The 17897-nt window shown below is 46.9% G+C and overlaps 1 protein-coding gene across 1 annotated transcript in view; it reads left to right on the top strand.

Moving 5' to 3' along the window:
• NOS1 (nitric oxide synthase 1) overlaps positions 1–17897 on the top strand; it is an 83568-nt gene that overhangs the window by 26422 nt on the left and 39249 nt on the right. Inside the window, 7 exon segments of the mRNA NM_001195145.1 lie at positions 3738–3866; positions 5362–5507; positions 7156–7318; positions 8018–8109; positions 10771–10912; positions 13050–13189; positions 14901–15075. Coding sequence (NP_001182074.1) covers positions 3738–3866; positions 5362–5507; positions 7156–7318; positions 8018–8109; positions 10771–10912; positions 13050–13189; positions 14901–15075 — 987 coding nt within the window.

Here is a 17897-nt window from a genome sequence, read left to right as displayed (position 1 = left end):
CTAATATTACTGCTGGCTAATTAAAACATCAAAGCCCCAAGTACAACAGCCCTGCCAGAGGCTTCCTAATGCCTGATTTCAAGTGTGTGTGCAGTTCAGCACAGCCCGGGGCGGAGAGAGGCTCGGGCCTGAGCCCCCCATTCCTTGGCTCGAAATGACCACCCCTCACACATCTGGAACCTCAACGGATGGCCTCTTTCGTTATGCCTGTTACTCCCTCCACACACTGCCGATGAAGGCTGCCGGCTGCCCACCCACCAGCCGTACCCCACCCCTCTTTCCCCTGCCTCACTCTGCTCCCCATCCACCTGCCCTCCCACCCCCTCCATGGGTCCTAGGCCTGACCCCAGCGCTAGCACTGTGTCTGTCCCATTATCCTCTCTCTGGGATTCCAACTGCTCCCCAGCCTCCAGGACGTCCATGTGGGTGGTTAAGAGAGTTTGCAAACTGGCTGAACGATGCGCAATATTTAGGGAGGATGGCTCAGGTGCCTCTCGCATGGGCAAGGTCAGATTTTTTTGGTTCTCATGTTGGCATGGTCGGAGGAATGTGTTGCTACAAAGTCTTGCCCAAAGATGTGACTTCCATCCCTTGCATGTCTGCTGGAAGAGACTGTAGTGAAGACAGATCTTAAAGAAGTGTTGGTGCTGTCTGGCCAGGCCTTCAAAGGAAATGGAACTGTCTGCATGTGGCTTCACAAGGCGACGTAGTAAAATAACTCAGAGCTCAGCAGGCAGAAAGTGCAAATGGGAGTGAAGGGAAGACTCCTACATCCTTCTCCTGTTCCTGGTGTGGCAGGACTATAGTAACACTTATGGCCGTGGCATTACTGATAGGACTAGCAGGGGTACTGACAGGAAGTGGTGGCTGACATTTAGGAGGTGATCACATTCATCCAAGTGAAAGATGATTTTGTCTGGCGAGGGTACTGGCTGGTTAGATGGGGAGAAAAAGGAAGGGGTGTATTCTAGAGCTATTTTGAAGCTAAAATGGGGGGGCTTGGGGGAGGATCAGGTGTGGGGGATAAAGAGTACTATGTCCAGGATAGCTCCCACCTGTGTCTTGCACAGGTGGATGGATGGTGATGCCCAGCACTGAGATGGGAACCACTGGAGATGACCGGATCTGGCCACAGCAGGGAGGTGTGGAAGATCATGAGTCATGGCACCTTCCTTTTGTTCTCTGCTACCACTTGGATGGTTCTGGAGCTGTCTTTAACATGCTGTTCACCTATCCTCAGCTCCCCAGATACTAACATAGCAACATAGATGCTTAAGCACAGAGCTCTTATTCCACTGGCCAGAAAGGAGGCTATGATATGCCTGTCACCTCAGGACCTTTGCATAAGTTGTTCTTTCTGCCTGCAAGACCTTGCTCTTCTTTCTTTGCCTGATTAACACCTACTTCAGATCAGATCTCAACTTAGAAATCAAATGCTGTAGGTTAGGTGTCTCTCTTTGTGTTTCCACAGTCCTTTATACACCACCAACGTCCCATATTATGACACCCACTGTACTTGATTATAATGATCATACAACTGTCATCTCTCCCCTCACCCCAACATTGCACTAAGAACTCCATGAGGGCAGAGTTCTCATCTGTCTAGTTGTCACTATAGCTCTGGCCCTTGCTGCCTTGCTTGGAACATAGAACCTACTCAATAAACATATGTTGAATGAATGAATGAATGAATGACTTATGCATAATGGCGAAGAGGCAGGAGAGTCCAACAGTTAAGAACATGGTTTGAGGGGCTCCTGGTGGCTCAGTCAGTTAAGCGTCTGCCTTTGGCTCAGGTCATGATCCCAGGGTCCTGAGATCAAGCCCGGCCTCAGGCTCCCTGCTCAACTGAGAGCCTGCTTCTCCCTCTCCCTTTGCCTGCCACTCTACCTACTTGTGCCTTCTCTCTCTCTCTGTCTTTCTCTGTCAAATAAATAAATAAAATCTAAAAAAAGAAAAGAAAGAAAGAAAAAGAACATGGTTTGAAAGACAGACTTCCAGGATTTGACTCCTGGCTCCAGTGTACTAGCTCTGTGACCTTGGGCAACTTAACCTCTCTGTGCCTCCGTTTCCTCATCTGTAAAATGGGCATGATAAGCTCTTGCTTGGCATACAGTAAATGCTTCTTGAATGCCAGTTTTCAGTCTTAGCCCTTCAGCATGCTCTATGATTTCTTTCCTGGACTTAGCCCACTTAAGTGTAATTCACAGCTTCCTTACCCACCTGAGTTCCACCAACCCAGTTCCTCCTGCCTCCTGCCTGACTTCATCTCCTTGCCCTAATCACCCTCCTACACTCCAGCCACGGTGGCCTCCTTGCTGGTCCTTTGAACTTAACAAGCTTATCCTTACCTCAGGGCCTTTGCACTTGCCTTTCTCCCCTCCACTTAGTCATCATCATATATCCTTACCACCAGCTGATACTACATTGTTCACATATGGGTTTACTTGTGACTTATCTCCACTTCTCTCACATCAGTGTCCCAGAAGGGCCAGAGCACTCTCTGTCTTGCTCACCACAGTGCCCCCATTGCCTAACAGTGTCTAGCTCATAGTAGGTGCTCAATAAATACTAGTTGAGTGTGTGAATGTCCTCCCACAAGGTCTCTGTCCGGGGCTCCATTCTTTGGCATGAGTGTCACTCCACACTGGTTTGTCTTCTCCCTTCCCCCACCCAGCTGACACAGCAGGGCATACCTGCTGCTTCTCCCTTACAGTTGCTGACTGACGCTTGTCTGATGCATAGACAGGTAGACAATTACTCGGAAACACCCAAGACAGAACGTAATCCTTATTAAAGAGATCTAAAATGGATGGGCCAACTTTGGTCAGCCCAAGACTTATCGCCTAACACCAACTGGGCATTTTGTTTATAGAAGGGAAGACAAAAAAAAAAAAAAAAAAAAAAAAGAAGGGAAGACAGATGGGAGACTGAAGGTGTTCAACACAGAGGGAGCAGTCAGTGCAAAGGCCCAAAGGCAGGAACACATTTGGCATTTTCGAGAGGCAGAAGCCTAAAATTCAGGGGAAATATTCTATGCTTTGAAATTTTTTAACTTAATTTTTTCTGTTTTCCCAGTGCTCACCAGATGTAGTGAGTTTGGACTATAGCAGGGAAGCCCAGGAATCCAAGGAATTTGACCTAGCTTCAGCTTTGATTCCTCAGGCCTAAAAGCCAGCACCATTCAGAGAGGCAGACTCTGTCCCTTGGTCATTTACTCATTCAGCAGACATTCAGTGAGTCCCTGCTATCTGCAAGGACCTGTGCTAGACACCAGAGAGGCCACCTTTGAGTTCTTGACCCCTCCCCAAAGAATAGAACCCAAAAGGCTTTTCCACAGTGCCTCCTTTGGCATAGGTAGAGGGACCAGGTTCCCAACCACCTTGTAGGTGTCACGTGGGAAAATGAGTCCTTCTCTCTGTACAGGTGCTTGGTAACTCTGGCAGATTCCAGGAAGAGCAACTCACCTGCCTCCTGCCTGATTTCATCTCCTTGCCCTAATCACACTCCTACATTCCAGCCACGGTGGCCTCCTTGCTGGTCCTTTGAACTTAACAAGCTTATCCTTACCTCAGGGCCTTTGCACTTGCCTTTCTCCCCTCTACTTAGTCATCATCATATATCCTTATCACCAACTGATACTACATTGTTCACATACGGGTTTACTTGTGATTTATCTCCACAAGTGGAGACAGTTTTCCAGTGTCTGATGTCCCATACTTCCTTGTCTCCTCCAGCCCCCTGCCTCGGGAAAACAGTCTCCCACAAAGAATGGAAGCCCCTCCAAGTGCCCCCGCTTCCTCAAGGTCAAGAACTGGGAGACGGATGTGGTTCTCACTGACACCCTCCACCTTAAGAGCACATTGGTGAGTATCCCAGCAGGACAGAGACCAACTTCACATTTGGCGTTGGCTAAGTCTTTGTTGTGGGGCCTGCCCTGTGCCTGTAGAGTGGTTAGCATCATTTCTGGCTTATACTCATGAGATGTCAGTAGCCCCCCTGAATTTGTGATAACCAAAAATGTCTCCAGATATTACTCAGCGTCTCCTGGTAGGGAAATCCACTCCCATTTGAGAACCACTGGTGGATACTTACTCACTCATGGAAATACTTTTCATTTGTATACCTTGAACCCACAAGAATCCAAGTGGAGTTGCTGGTTCTGAACATATCTTCTTTGTCTCTCACAGTCTGACCACTGATAAGGTATTGAAAAAGCCCTTCCTTGGTGTCACTGGGTTTCTGCTAAACTTTTATTTATTATATTTTTTAAAGATTTTCTTTATTTATTCATGAGAGATACAGAGAGAGAGAGCAGAGACACAGGCAGAGGGAGAAGCAGGCTCCATGCAGGGAGCCTGACATGGGACTCAATTCCGTGTCTCCAGGACCACGCCCTGCACTGAAGGTGGCGCTAAACTGCTGAGCCACCCGGGCGGCCCTCTGCTAAACTTTTACATCATATTTTTAACAGTGAGCAATTCAACACATTGCTTTACATTTTTGTTGAAAATGGGCCTCTTGGGAGAATAGTGTGTTGGTTAGCTTTTGCTGCATAACAAATATACCCAAAAGTCAGGGACTTAAAACAACAACAACTCATTATTTTCCAAAAGTCTACAGATTGCCTTGGTGGTCCTGCTGGTTTCAGTTGATTTCAAGCATCTGCAATCATCTGAGGGACACCAGGCAGGTCTAGGATGGCCTTGGTTAGGATAACTCTGATCCTCCAGCAAACTAACTTGGCCTTGTTCATATGGTGCTTGCAAGGTTTTCAGAGAGAATGAGCAGAAGCATACAAGATCTTTTGAGGCCTAGGCATGGGATGGGCACAACAGCACCTCTGCCATTTTCTATTGACCAAAACCAGCTCACATTCAAAGGGAGAGGGTATAGGCTCCACCTCTCGATGAGAATTGCTCTAGAGTCACATTGCAAAGGGTATGAATACAGGCAAGAGAAGAATTGGGGCCACTTTTTTGCAGTCAACTTCCCAGAGAGATGTTCAAGTGACCTATTGCAACCACTCTACAAGTTCCTTCTTGATCAACACAAGATCAAAAAATATTTGGGGATTCAGAACCAATGAGTCTGATTCTCAGGCAGTGCCAGTCAGAAAGCCTCTCTTCCCCTAGATGAGTAGAGCAAACACTTTCAGAACTTTAACACACTGCCTGTGGATTCTCACCTTTACTGGTAACCACATCCCACAATGATTTGAAGCTGGTACTTGAGAAATCCCATTTGGGTATTAAAGGCCAGGTAAACTCTACCATGAATGTCAGATCCACGTCCATAGCCCCACTTGTGCTACACTTGGGTAAGACCAAGTGATCATCCAAATCTCTCTTGTCCTTCCAGGAAACGGGATGCACCGAGCACATCTGTATGGGCTCCATCATGCTCCCTTCTCAGCAAATACGAAGGCCTGAAGACGTCCGCACAAAAGAACAGCTCTTTCCTCTCGCCAAAGAGTTCATTGATCAGTACTACTCGTCAATTAAAAGGCAAGTGTATGTTGACTCTGGGGACCCAGGGTGAATTACCAAGGACCAAGACAAAGACTTTAACTCCAACTCTGTGATGGTTGAACCAAGACCTGAGCATAAGGGCTCTGCCCTCCATACGCTCAGTTTGAAAACTGGTGGCCCAAGGGCCAAATCTGGTCCCCAGGAATGTCTTTGGCCTGCAAAGTTGCTTAAATCTGAAACATTTCAAGAAATTCTGTGTCTAGGCACACTACCCTAAAGAAACTCTCACACTTAACTTGTTCACCAGAAGACATACATAAAAATGTTCAATGAGACATTGTTATAATAGGAAAAAAATTAAAATCAAAGAGCTAACCCGAAACAACGTCGACTCCCTCAGCAGAGAATGTGTAAGTAAGTGGTGGTATTTTCCAAATCATGGACTGTCATAACAGCTACAGAAAATGAGTGAGTTGGCACTCAGCATGTTCATGGGAATGAAACTTGCAAATAACTATGCAAAAGGAAGAAAGGATAACTTTGTAAAAGAAAACATTCAAGGTAGCACCATTTATATAAACTTTTTAAACGTACAGAGTAATCCTGTACATGGTTTAGGGAATAGTTACATAAGTATATATATATATATATATATATATATATATATATATATATATATATATAACATATATTTATGCAAATACTTATTATATATGTACTTATGTAAATATATACAATATATATACTTATGTAAGTATGTATCCAATAAACATAAAAAAGAAAAGCATGAGGGGGGCACCCTGGGTGGCTTGGTTAGGCAGCTGACTCCTGATTTTGGCTCAGGTTGTGATCTCAGGGTCATGAGATGGAGCCCCATGTCAGTACAGAGTATGCTTGACATTCTCTCTCCCTCTGCCCCTCCCCCTATTTACTGTCACTCTCTTTCTCTCTCTCTCTCTCTGAAATAAATAAATCTTTAAAAAAAAAAAAAGACAAATATGAGACACTTCCGGGAAGAAAGTGGGTTACAATGGGAACATAGTCCCCAAGGAACTATAATATCATTTTTCATTGATTATTTCTTAGGCATGGGTGTTCATTATATTGTTCTGGATACCTTTTTGTAAGCCCAAAATTTTTCATAATATTTTCAACTTTCTAAAATTGAATTCCCTGTCATCATTTAAAAATAAAAAGACTTCTCTTTAAAAAAAAATCAGATTGCCAGGAGTACCTGGCTGGCACAGCTGGTGGAGCACATGACTCTTGATCTCTAAGTTGTGAGTTCGAGCCCCGCACTGGACGTAGAGATTACTTAAACATAAATAAATAGATGAATAAAATTAAAATAAAAATCAGATTTCCAGTTTCTCTTGAAAGGAGACCTGGCATCCCTGGCCCCCACTCCTCCCAGGTAACAACCAGCAGGAGCAGAGTGGTAGCTGCCCCCTTTGAACCAGGCATAGACTCACCCATTGGGCACAGTCCCCACCCAGCCAGTTCAGTCACTACTGGGCCTTTGTGGGCTTTTGAGTTTGCAGTCTTCTTATGCTTGAACTGTTGTGTCCGCATGTCAACTCAGACTGGCTGTGGCTTCTGCCCTCATGGGATGGCTCGCCCCCTTTGCCAACCCCTAAATCAGGAGAGAAGGTGACACTCCCCTGTCCCTTCCTTCCTCACTCAGATCTGGCTCCAAAGCCCACACAGAGAGGCTGGAAGAGGTGAACAAAGAGATCGAAACCACAGGCACCTACCAGCTCAAAGACACGGAGCTCATCTATGGGGCAAAGCACGCCTGGCGGAATGCCTCCCGCTGCGTCGGCAGGATCCAGTGGTCCAAGCTGCAGGTAGGCGGTGCGGCTCTGGTGGGTGAGGACGGATGAGCTCCAGGGGCCCCTGGAAGGCAAGGTGAGATAGTAGATGGATGGTCATGGGACCCCAGATTCTCAGGTCATGACTGAATCTGCCATATAGTCCTGTCTCATTGAACCAACATGGTGCTTTTTTTAAAAAGGAACATGCGTGTCTCTTGGTAAGGCTTACTCTCCAGTTTACCACAGACCCCACCATTCCTTTTTGTCTCCTACCTACTCTCTCTGCTTATTTATACTATCAACCTATTCCCTGAGGCATTAGATTCTGTGTCCCCTGATATGATTCCCCACCCCCACCACCCGGGGAATAGTTTGAAGTCTCAAATAGATTAGTTATTAAGTTCAGAGGGCTTTGTTTGATTTGTATTTATTTTGTTTTTAAATCCCTGATCCCTAGTGTTTCCTACCAGGAAATACATCTAGCCCACTAAGGTCTCTCCTTCACTCATCATCCTGTAACCACATGCCTGCTTTCAGGGAATTTTTCCTGGTTTGATTGACCATAGTTATTAGGATAGAAAACAAAACTTTAAAGCCCAGCCCAGGTCTCGTTAGTGGAGTGCTTCCTACTTGAGTGGGGCAGCAGGTGACATGGGCTCCAGGTTCTCCGCCCACTGAGGGAGCCGAGGAGGGAAGGCAGAGGCACCCATTCTCACCATGTACCCCTTGCAGGTGTTCGATGCCCGTGACTGCACCACAGCTCATGGGATGTTCAACTACATCTGCAACCACATCAAGTATGCCACCAACAAAGGGAACCTCCGGTGAGCCTGCCAGCTTGGGGGAGGGGAGTCTGATGCCCCCAAAGCACTGACCCTGGGGTCTGGAGTTGACTGGCTCACCTGCAGAGAAAATGCTCCCCTTCTCCCCTCAGGGAGATGTGCTTAGCTGGAAGAGGTGGCCTGGCTGCTTTGTTCCACCTCCCATGCCCTGTCTATTCTGGAAGAAATAGACTCTTGCAACCAAAATCAGACTTGACCCACAGTTCAATATCACCCATGAAGGGGGAAGGAAGGGGTGTTTCCCATTCCCAGGACATGGAAAATCCCAGTGCCAATAGTGACCTGCTTGTACCATATCCTACTGTGTTGCTCGGAGCTACCTTAGAATTTCCCTGGGTTTAAAAGACCATGTCTCTTCCTGCCGCTGTGGGTGCAGCTCCCTCAGATGCTACCCAGCCAAGCCACACCTTGGACCCCTCTTGCCCCGGACAAAGAACAAAGCCCCAGGGGGCAGACCAAGGCAGAAGATCCCAGTACCAATGTGGGATGGCGGCTTCCACGCTGGCAAGTTGCAGCTGGAAGGGAACAGCTGGGACCCCACAGTTCTACTTGTCAATCTTGTAAATCAGTTCTGCCCCAGCATCTGGTCCCAGCTGCTGAGGACCAGCCCCACGGAGGAGCCATGAGGGCCACTGTAGGGAAATTCCCACAAGCCCCAGGCTGCACTGAGCTTATCCCCATGGTGGCTTGTTTGCATTAAGCAAGAGTTGTCTTGGCCACGTCCCTTCCTTGAGAAGGAAATTGTTGCTCCAGCTGAGCCCACCAGTAGGGAAGGGGCCTATAATATAAGCCCAGAGCCTGAGCTTGGGGAATTGGTTTTTCAATCTCTTCCTAAAAGACCTCATCCCTCAGAGGACATCATCAAAAACACTCCTGTGTATCCTGAGCATCAATGGAGGGCCCAGTCAAGGTCTCAGCCCTCAAGGAGCTTATGTGCTCTTCTCTAAATGGTGATATTACAAGGCAATATGGGGAAGGGGGGAATCACCAAAAGCCAAGCAATGCACCTCCACTTTTTACAGTTATCAACTTGGGAGGGCAGTTCTCAAGATCTTCTACTAAACAAAATATTCTGCTAGACATGATAAGAAAGCCATCAGAGAACATATACCATATATAGAAATCACCTAAACATAACAGAGAAAGGCAAGCAAGGGAGAAGGGAGAGGGAGAGCGAGATGTAAGGCATTCGATCTGCTGTTCAGTGAAATTATGTTTAGGAGACATAAGTGTGTTGTGTTTCTTCTGTTGGTCTCGGTTCCCGCACACAGAGTAAGCATTCCACCCGCTGTGTGTGATTCTGGTGTTTCTAAACATACTTTTTAAATATATATGTTACACAAACACCCTTTATCTGGTGCTCGACCAAAGCAACGGCCGTGTGTTTTACTACTGGAGGGAAGGCTGACAGCTTGACTCATTCTGTGTTCATCTCCAGTATGGCACCTTTGCTAGGAGGTTGTTGAGAGCACTGTTGGCTCTGGGTGAGTCCTACCTTCAGCCCTCATTCTAGACTCGCCCCCCTTCCCCCCTCCCCCAGGTGCAGTGCACCAGCCCTGCAGTATTCAATGGCGTCTGGTCTTGTGCACACAGTAAGACCCTCATGTGCTCAGAAAGAAGGCGTCCCTGGAAACATACAAGACAGGGGATGCTTTGTGGAGGAATGGAATCTGAGCCACTCCTTGAATGTGGGTACATGACAGCAGAGAGGGATTCCAGCCAAGATGGGCAGCAGGGCAAAGTTCCAGGGGCAGAATATGTAGAGAAGATCTGCAAGCAACGGGCTGGACCTGCCATGTGATCCTCATGCTGACACAAGCCAGGGCGGTGGCTTCCACAGCCTGGGATGGAATCCACTGGTGGGACGGGTGAGCCAGGGTGGCAGGAGCTCCTGGTATGAGATCACATTAAACCATGTCCTTCCGATGATGCCAAAGACAAAGTCTCAGTTTGGTGTTAAGACATCCTTAACACCTCTCTAACGCTACTGATCACCCCTTTAGCAGCATGAGCGGGGCTCCAGCTAGGTGTCTTCAGCAAACAACATCTTCCTGCAATGTAATAACAGTATACAGTCTCATAGTTGCCTCTTTAGGTAGGCGAGGCCAGTGGCAATCTCCAGTTTTCTTCTAAAGTGAATAATGTGAGTACAAGGGAAGTACTAAGGTTTCTTCTTAGTTGTAAGTGTGTAGACTTTGGTATGATACAGGCGGTGGGCACATGGGGCGGGAAGTTAAGGATGGTGGTAAGTGCAAGCCTGGAGCTGGGAATCAGTGGTGGGCTCTTAGAGGGAAGGAGGATCCCACATTGTTTCCCTGGAGATTACCTGCTGCAAAGGATCCCATGGGAAACTAGCCCAAGCCAAGAATGTTTAATGGTCTCTAAGCAGAGCAGGATTCTTTGTTCTCCAGCGGGCTGCCATAGGGCCTCCCATCCTCTATTCTTCAGACCAGTGATCCAGTAGAGGGACGAGGCATGGTCCCTCCCTTTCAACAGTGACCCCATGGTCCTTTGGGGACCTTGGCACAGAGGAAGTCCACCCTGAGCCTCACACACTTGGTGGCCTGGGTGATGCCCTTTCCGGTATGTCCATAAGGCACCAACCCTGCCCTGACACCACAGGTCCCCCTCTCCCCACCACAGGTCTGCCATCACCATATTTCCCCAGAGGACTGACGGCAAGCACGATTTCCGAGTCTGGAACTCTCAGCTCATCCGCTATGCCGGCTACAAGCAGCCCGACGGTTCCATCCTAGGGGACCCAGCCAACGTGGAATTCACAGAGGTGTGTGCCTCCCACCCCATCCCCTGCTTGGGCTCTCAGTCCCCTAAACTGTCTTTATCCACAGCCTTTTCTTACTTTAACACTTATCATCACAGGGAAAGCAGCCAGTGGGGTACCGTTTACTCCTCTCCCAACCTCCTGCTCCTTTTAGGTGCCCCCAGTCCAGCTGATTCCCTTACAGCTGGTCATGTGGTCATTTTCATCCATTACCTTGTCTGGCCGTCATGATAGGAACTATCGTCCCACTTCACGGATGAGTAGACTGAGTCTCAACACGGCCGAATGAGTTCTCCAAGGCCACCAAATAAGCAGAGAGAGATCTCGAAGTACAGTCCAAAGTTCTCCTGCCTCCCACCAGCAGGAGAGGAGCTGACATACAGGGGCTATTGTCTAGTATGCACCTTTTCTGAATTGGGTAATATGTCAGACTCCTATCATTCATTCACTTCCACAATTTTGCCTACCCAGTCCTTCTTTGGATGAGCGCGTCTCTGCATAGTACCAATATGACCACAGTTTCTGGCAGCCCAAATCAATTCATAAAAGCCAGGAGGAAAACAGGCACCACCATCTCCCCATCCACTGGTGATGCAGACGTGTAGCAAAGGTAACGCACGATAGCTTACAGCACCTATGCCCCTAGAAGACACCATGGGCAGACCCATGCCTAGAATGATCTCAAGCACAAAGCCTGGCACCCTTCTTATTTATCACCTTAGTTAACACCATCCCCAGTTGAGATTCATCTCTATTCTTTCCACTGTCACCACCCCTCAGGACAGAGCTGGCAAAACCAAGCGCTGCTCCACTCTCTCATTGCTACTGACTTCATTTGCATGTGGCTTTTCTTATTAAAATGTTATTATCGAGAGAAGAAGGGGCTGTAACCAGGGCGACCAGGAGTTGCACCTGTGCCGATTTACACTCAGCCAGACTCTCGGCTCCACTTGGCTGAGCGCTAACTGCATAGTTGGCTGACCTTGTCTTCATGGCCACCAGAACATAAACGCCACAGCCTCTTCCTCCCCTTCTGTCTCCAGAAACCTTGCTGACAGCACATGTTCTTCTAAGCCCGTGATTTCGTGCTTTTCCTCTTCCTACCGACACAGCAGAAAGAATCGCTCCAGACATAACCACATAACCATAGCTTTTGAAACCCTCTGCTCTGCGCTGTCCAGGGTGGCAGCCTCTGGCCACATGTGGCTAGTGAGCGCTGGAAATGTGGGAAGTCCAAGTTGGGGTGCCTCGAGAGTATGAAACACAGACCGGATCTCAAAGACTGAGAACAAAACAGAGTGGAAAATATCTCATTTAATAGTTTTCATCTTGATTACATATTGTAATGATATTGTAGATAATGTTAGGCTAATCTATTATATTTATTAAAAATTAATATACCTATTGAGTTAGTTAATATATTAAAATTTATGTTAAATATATTATGGTAATATTAATGTATTTAATAATTTACCATTATCACACTAATGATGATTAATACATTTAATTATGTAATATATTATACATTTGATATATTTATTGGATAACTATATTACATATTTTAATGTTAAGTATATTATTAAAATATATTGCTATCAATACTGTAATATATGAAGTTAATTTTGATATGATAAATATTATGATTATGATGATTAGTAACCAATAATCAAATATTATTGAAATTAAAATATATTATTTAAAATGAATGTATTATTTAAATTATTTCTCCTGCTTTTTTGTTTGGGCTTTTTTTTTTTCCTTTTGAAATGTAGCTGCTAAAAAATTTTCAATTATTTATGTGGTTTGCTTTATATTTCGATTGGACAGCTGCTCTAACAGATGCATTTATGCACAAACTCTGATAATTCCGCCTTCATCAGATGTGGTAGGTTTTCTTTATATCTCAGGGTGCCCAATGCAAACAGTTCCAGAGCGAGTACCTAGCACATGCCAGACCCTGTGATCGAGGGTATTGTAGATACAACAGATTTGGCTCTTGCCTTCCGGGAGTTCCAGAGGAGGGTGCTGCTGGCTGGCTTGCATTGGGATCTCTGCCCCTCCCCCCCACTGCCATAGTGTCTGGAGGGTCTGGGGCACAGCAGCAGTGGCGGTGGCATGACCTGACCACTTCTGGTTGCAGATCTGCACACAGCAGGGCTGGAAACCCCCAAGAGGCCGCTTCGATGTCCTGCCACTCCTGCTCCAGGCCAACGGCAACGACCCCGAGCTCTTCCAGATTCCTCCAGAGCTGGTGTTGGAAGTACCCATTAGGCACCCCAAGTAAGAGGAACTGGCATGGGGTGGGTGGCATGGAGGGTTTCACCCAGTGCCCCACTCTGCCAGTCCCTAACCCTCTGGCTCTCTCTGTTGCCCAGACAGAAGCTGAAAGGGGGTCTTGGTTCCTTGGTCACAGTGGGCCTGGGCAGAGTGGGTCCTCCCAACCCCCTTCCCCACACCCCCCTGCCTCCCCACCAGCAACAAGCAGTAAGTCCTCCTTGACCAGCCCGGGGATGAACATTTCTTCTGAACCATAATCACCCTCCTTACCCCACTCCTACACAATCAACCACACCTGCCCTTTTTCTAGCCTTTTTTCCAGCTTTCCAGAAAAGCAGAAGCACCTCCTGTCTTGTGGTGGGCACTAATTTTAAATAGAACTGTTTAAAACTGTGTGACCTGATGTGAGTCAAGTCCAAAAAGAATTTGGAGCCAGGAGAGAACTGCAAGTCCTGTCCAGGAGCACGAGCAGAGGTCACACTTTGAGAGTGAAGGAGATTCACAGTGAGACATTGGCCTTGGAGGCTAAATGAGGCAGGGGACCATGTGGGGGGGGTGGTGGCACCAAAAAGCTCAACAATCCAGACCAATATTATTTTAACACAATATTTTTATCAAAATTAATTTTTATCTCAAAAAAGTTTATCAAAATTTAATTTAAAATTGTATGAAAATTTTAAATAAAGACAGGATCCAGTTCAGGGCTGAGGTTGAGGTGAAGCAAGCCAGGTAAGTCATACACGTGCAAGGTGGGACCTGTCTTTATTTAAAGTTTTGATGTTTTGTTCATTGTGGATTTTCTTTTGCATCACTTGATTTGTTTGGAAAACGTAGAGTTAATTTAGAACATAACATAAATAAAAAATAGTCCTGGGCTTGATTACTGGGTTTGTGGGGGCCCTCTTACATTTTGTACCCAAGGCTAGTGCCTGACTTACTTCACCCTCGTCCCAGGCCTGGAGAGGGAGCAAGTGTCCTGAGGCCCCTGACACTGCTCAGTATCTGGGAACTCACCCAGTCTCCCTAGTGAAACCTGGCCTACATTCATTAATGCATTCCTACAACATGGTTTATTATCCCTGCCCTGGGCCAGGCATTGTGCAAGCCTTTGTAGGTGATATGGTCTCTGCCCCTATGGTGTTTTTGGTCCCAAGAAGGAGGACTTACACATACTATTACTCAAATAAATAACCACTTAGTTCCCAAAAAGTGCCACAAAAGAAATGTTATGGTTCCCAGAGGGATAAAGCCACCTGACCCAAGCTAAACCGAGTATCAGGGAAGATTTCTCAGAGTAAGCAACATTTTAGCTAAGAATTAAAGTTTGCATAAGGGCTGGACAGACACAGAAAGAAGAGAGAAGGTCCCAGGAAGAAGAAAGTGCCATGCAAAGGCCCTGAGGTAGGAAGGAATTTGGCAAGACTCCCTTTCTGCTGGATTAACTTTCAGAGTGGGCTCAGGAGATAAATAGCAGCCCAGCGCAGTGGTTCCTGGGCTTGGATGTTCATCCCCATCACCTGGGAAACTTGTTTCAAATGCTTATCATCAGCCCCGGCTGTGATCCCACAGGTCTGAAGCGGAGCCCAGGAGAAAGATTCTGACGTCCCAGAAGGTTGCTGGCATTTCCACATCCCCAGACTCAGGCTGCTCCTCCCACATGTCTGCCTGAGAGGCTCCTGCCCCGTGGTGAGCTGGGCTGTGTCACTCTCCGCAGGTTTGAGTGGTTCAAGGATCTGGGCCTGAAGTGGTACGGCCTCCCCGCTGTGTCCAACATGCTGCTGGAGATCGGCGGCCTGGAGTTCAGCGCCTGTCCCTTCAGCGGCTGGTACATGGGCACAGAGATTGGCGTCCGCGACTACTGTGACAACTCTCGATACAACATCCTGGAGGTGAGGTCCCTCCCTGACCATCACCAGCAGGGCCAGCAGGAGGCAGAGGGGGTGGGGCCAACGGTCCTTCCCCCACAGCCGAGCTTTGGGTCATGGAAACTGGAAGAGGTTAGAACAGAACCTGCACCCTAGGTGGGGCCCCTGGCAAATCCCAGGGCTTCCACAGCAGGAACAGTGCATGTACTCTGGGCTAGGCACTGTTCCAAGCACTTTGTGTCTATTATGTGCTAATTTCATCCCCAGCACAACTTCCAGGTATGCTAATCCCCATTTCACAGATGTGGAAGCTGAGGCCTTTCAAAGGTTAAAGCGACAAGCTCAAGGTCACCCAGCTAGTGAGTGGCAGAGATGGGATGTGAACTCAGTCTGGCTTAATGGTCCAAGGTCCTAACCACCCAGCTACACTTGGCCTCTTAATAGGCCAGTTCGAAAATGATCCATAAAGGAGCACCTGGGTGGCTCAGTCGGTTAGGTATCTGCCTTCCGCTAGGGTCATGATCCCAGGACCTGGGATCCCAGAGTCCTTCATCCAGCTCCCTGCTCAGTGGGGAATCTGCTTCTCCCTCTCCCTCTGGCACACCCTCTGCTCGTGCTCTCTCTCTCTTTCTCAAATAAATAAATAAAACCTTAAAGAAAAAGAAAAGAAAATGACCCATGAACTCAAGACATTTCTTGCCTTTTTTCTGAAAAACAAAGGAGGAGGGTTGGCAGCAGTTGGCCAGCATATACATTTCTCTGCAGCGGGTCTGATTCCCTCCTTGACTGAGTCATCCTCCTCTACTAAACGCTGCTAGGGTGGAGTCTGGAGCTCAGACCTGGCAGATACATCAGGATAGCTGTGGTCTTGCCAGCGACTGTTATTCCTAACAACTGTCTGCTGTGGTGGGCTGTGTTTCAAAAGGAGGTGCTAAGAAACAGAGCAGTGGTGAGCTGGGCTGATGTCACACAGTAAATAAGGCAAGATTAGAACTGAGAGTTGAGCATTAGGTTTATGTTGTTAAAATCCATGGGTGTTCACATGGATGGGCCTTGAGACATTACGCTAAGTAAGATAAGTCGGAGAGAGAAAAAAACAAATGATATGATATCACAGGTATATGGAATCTAAAAAAGCCAAACTCATAAAAATAAGAGAGGAGAATGCTGATTACCAGGGGCTGGTGGGTGGGGGAGTTAGGGAGATGTTTCAGGGTATAGACTTGCAGCAAAAAGATAAATAAGTTCTGGAAATCCAATGCATGGAAGAGTAATTATAGTCAACAATACTGAATTATAAACTTCAAAGTTGCTAAGAGACTAGATCTTAATTGTTCCACCACAGAAAAAGAAATAATAATTATGTGGCATGATACAGAGGTGTTAACTAACAGTGGTAATCATATTGCAATATATAAACGTGTCAAACAACATGTTAGATTTCTATACCTTAAACTCACACGATGTTATGCCAAGTAGGTCTCAAAGTTTTGGAAACAGAAGCCAGGGGTCCTCAGCCTTGCCACACGCTGGAATTACCTTGGGAACTTTTTTTTTTTAATTTTTTTATTTATTTATGATAGTCATACAGAGAGAGAGAGAGAGAGAAGCAGAGACACAGGCAGAGGGAGAAGCAGGCTCCATGCACCGGGAGCCCGATGTGGGATTCGATCCCGGGTCTCCAGGATCGCGCCCTGGGCCAAAGGCAGGCGCTAAACCGCTGCGCCACCCAGGGATCCCCCTTGGGAACTTTATTATGCCCAAGTCCCACTCACCAGGATTTGGTTATAATTGCTCAGGGATAGAGCCTAGATACCAGCATTTTTCAAAGCTCCCCAAAAGAGTCTACCAGGCAGCCACTGATCTGTACGAACTTCCGGCAGGAAAGGAAAAGATGTTTCGGGCAATTTCTATAGATGTGGCTCAAGTCACATTTGGGGATTTTTTTTTTTTTTAATAATACAGTCTTTTTTTTTTTTTTCCTGCAAGTGCTTTCCATTCTTTTAACCAAAGTAGTGGTGTAGAAATAACAGTAGCAGCATAATGGCTAGACACACTTTCCTCTCTCATAAAATAACTCAAGTTTTATATGTATTCATGTAAAGCAGCAAATTTCTTTCTGTGTGTCACCGCCAACGGACCACAGCAGAACCTCACACCTCAGCCTCAAAGAATGAATTAATATGAGATCTGCTTTCATGATCTCTGCTTACATTTCGATTGCAGGGAGTCATTCCCGAGTAACTTAAATGAGACTCGCTCCCACGCCTGCCCTCCCAGTCTGACTGCTGTTATGTACAAATGTTGACAGCTGGGCTGGGAAGCAGTTTACCCAAACCTGAGAGATTGTCGCCTCATAGCCCCATAATGAGACCTGGGCTCCCACAAGTGACTAGAATTGACAGAGGAAAGAAAAGCAAGGCTCTAATTAATGAATTTGCTATTGGGTCTTCCCGACTCCTGACATCAGCCCCTGGTTCAGCTTGAGCTGTAACATGTCAGGAGTTGGGTTTTTTCCAGTAGTTTTGCCAATGGAGTTGGCTGGCTAGGGAGCAGCAGATCTTGAACATTATGCATCTGCCTGGGCTCTAGCTCCGAGGCCAAATGGCTCTACGGACCTTGCTGAGCCTAGTTTCCTTATCTCTCAAATAGGAGTCAGGCAGGTGTCCCCCCTGAGCTCAAAGCATCCATGATCTGAATCCCAAGTATGGCTACTCCAAGCATGGAGCAGAATCAGTGGAGAGCTTTCCCTTCCAAAAAGCAGATCATGTCACTCCCAGACCCACACTTCTGCTTAAAACCCTCTAAAGACCCTCTCCATGATATTTGGAATGAAATTTCCACTC

The sequence above is a fragment of the Canis lupus genome, chromosome 26, assembly GCF_011100685.1.
Source record: "Canis lupus familiaris isolate Mischka breed German Shepherd chromosome 26, alternate assembly UU_Cfam_GSD_1.0, whole genome shotgun sequence".
Classification (NCBI taxonomy): domain Eukaryota; kingdom Metazoa; phylum Chordata; class Mammalia; order Carnivora; family Canidae; genus Canis; species Canis lupus.
The sequence above is the reverse complement of the archived record's forward strand: the minus strand, read 5'-3'. Positions and strand labels throughout refer to the sequence as shown.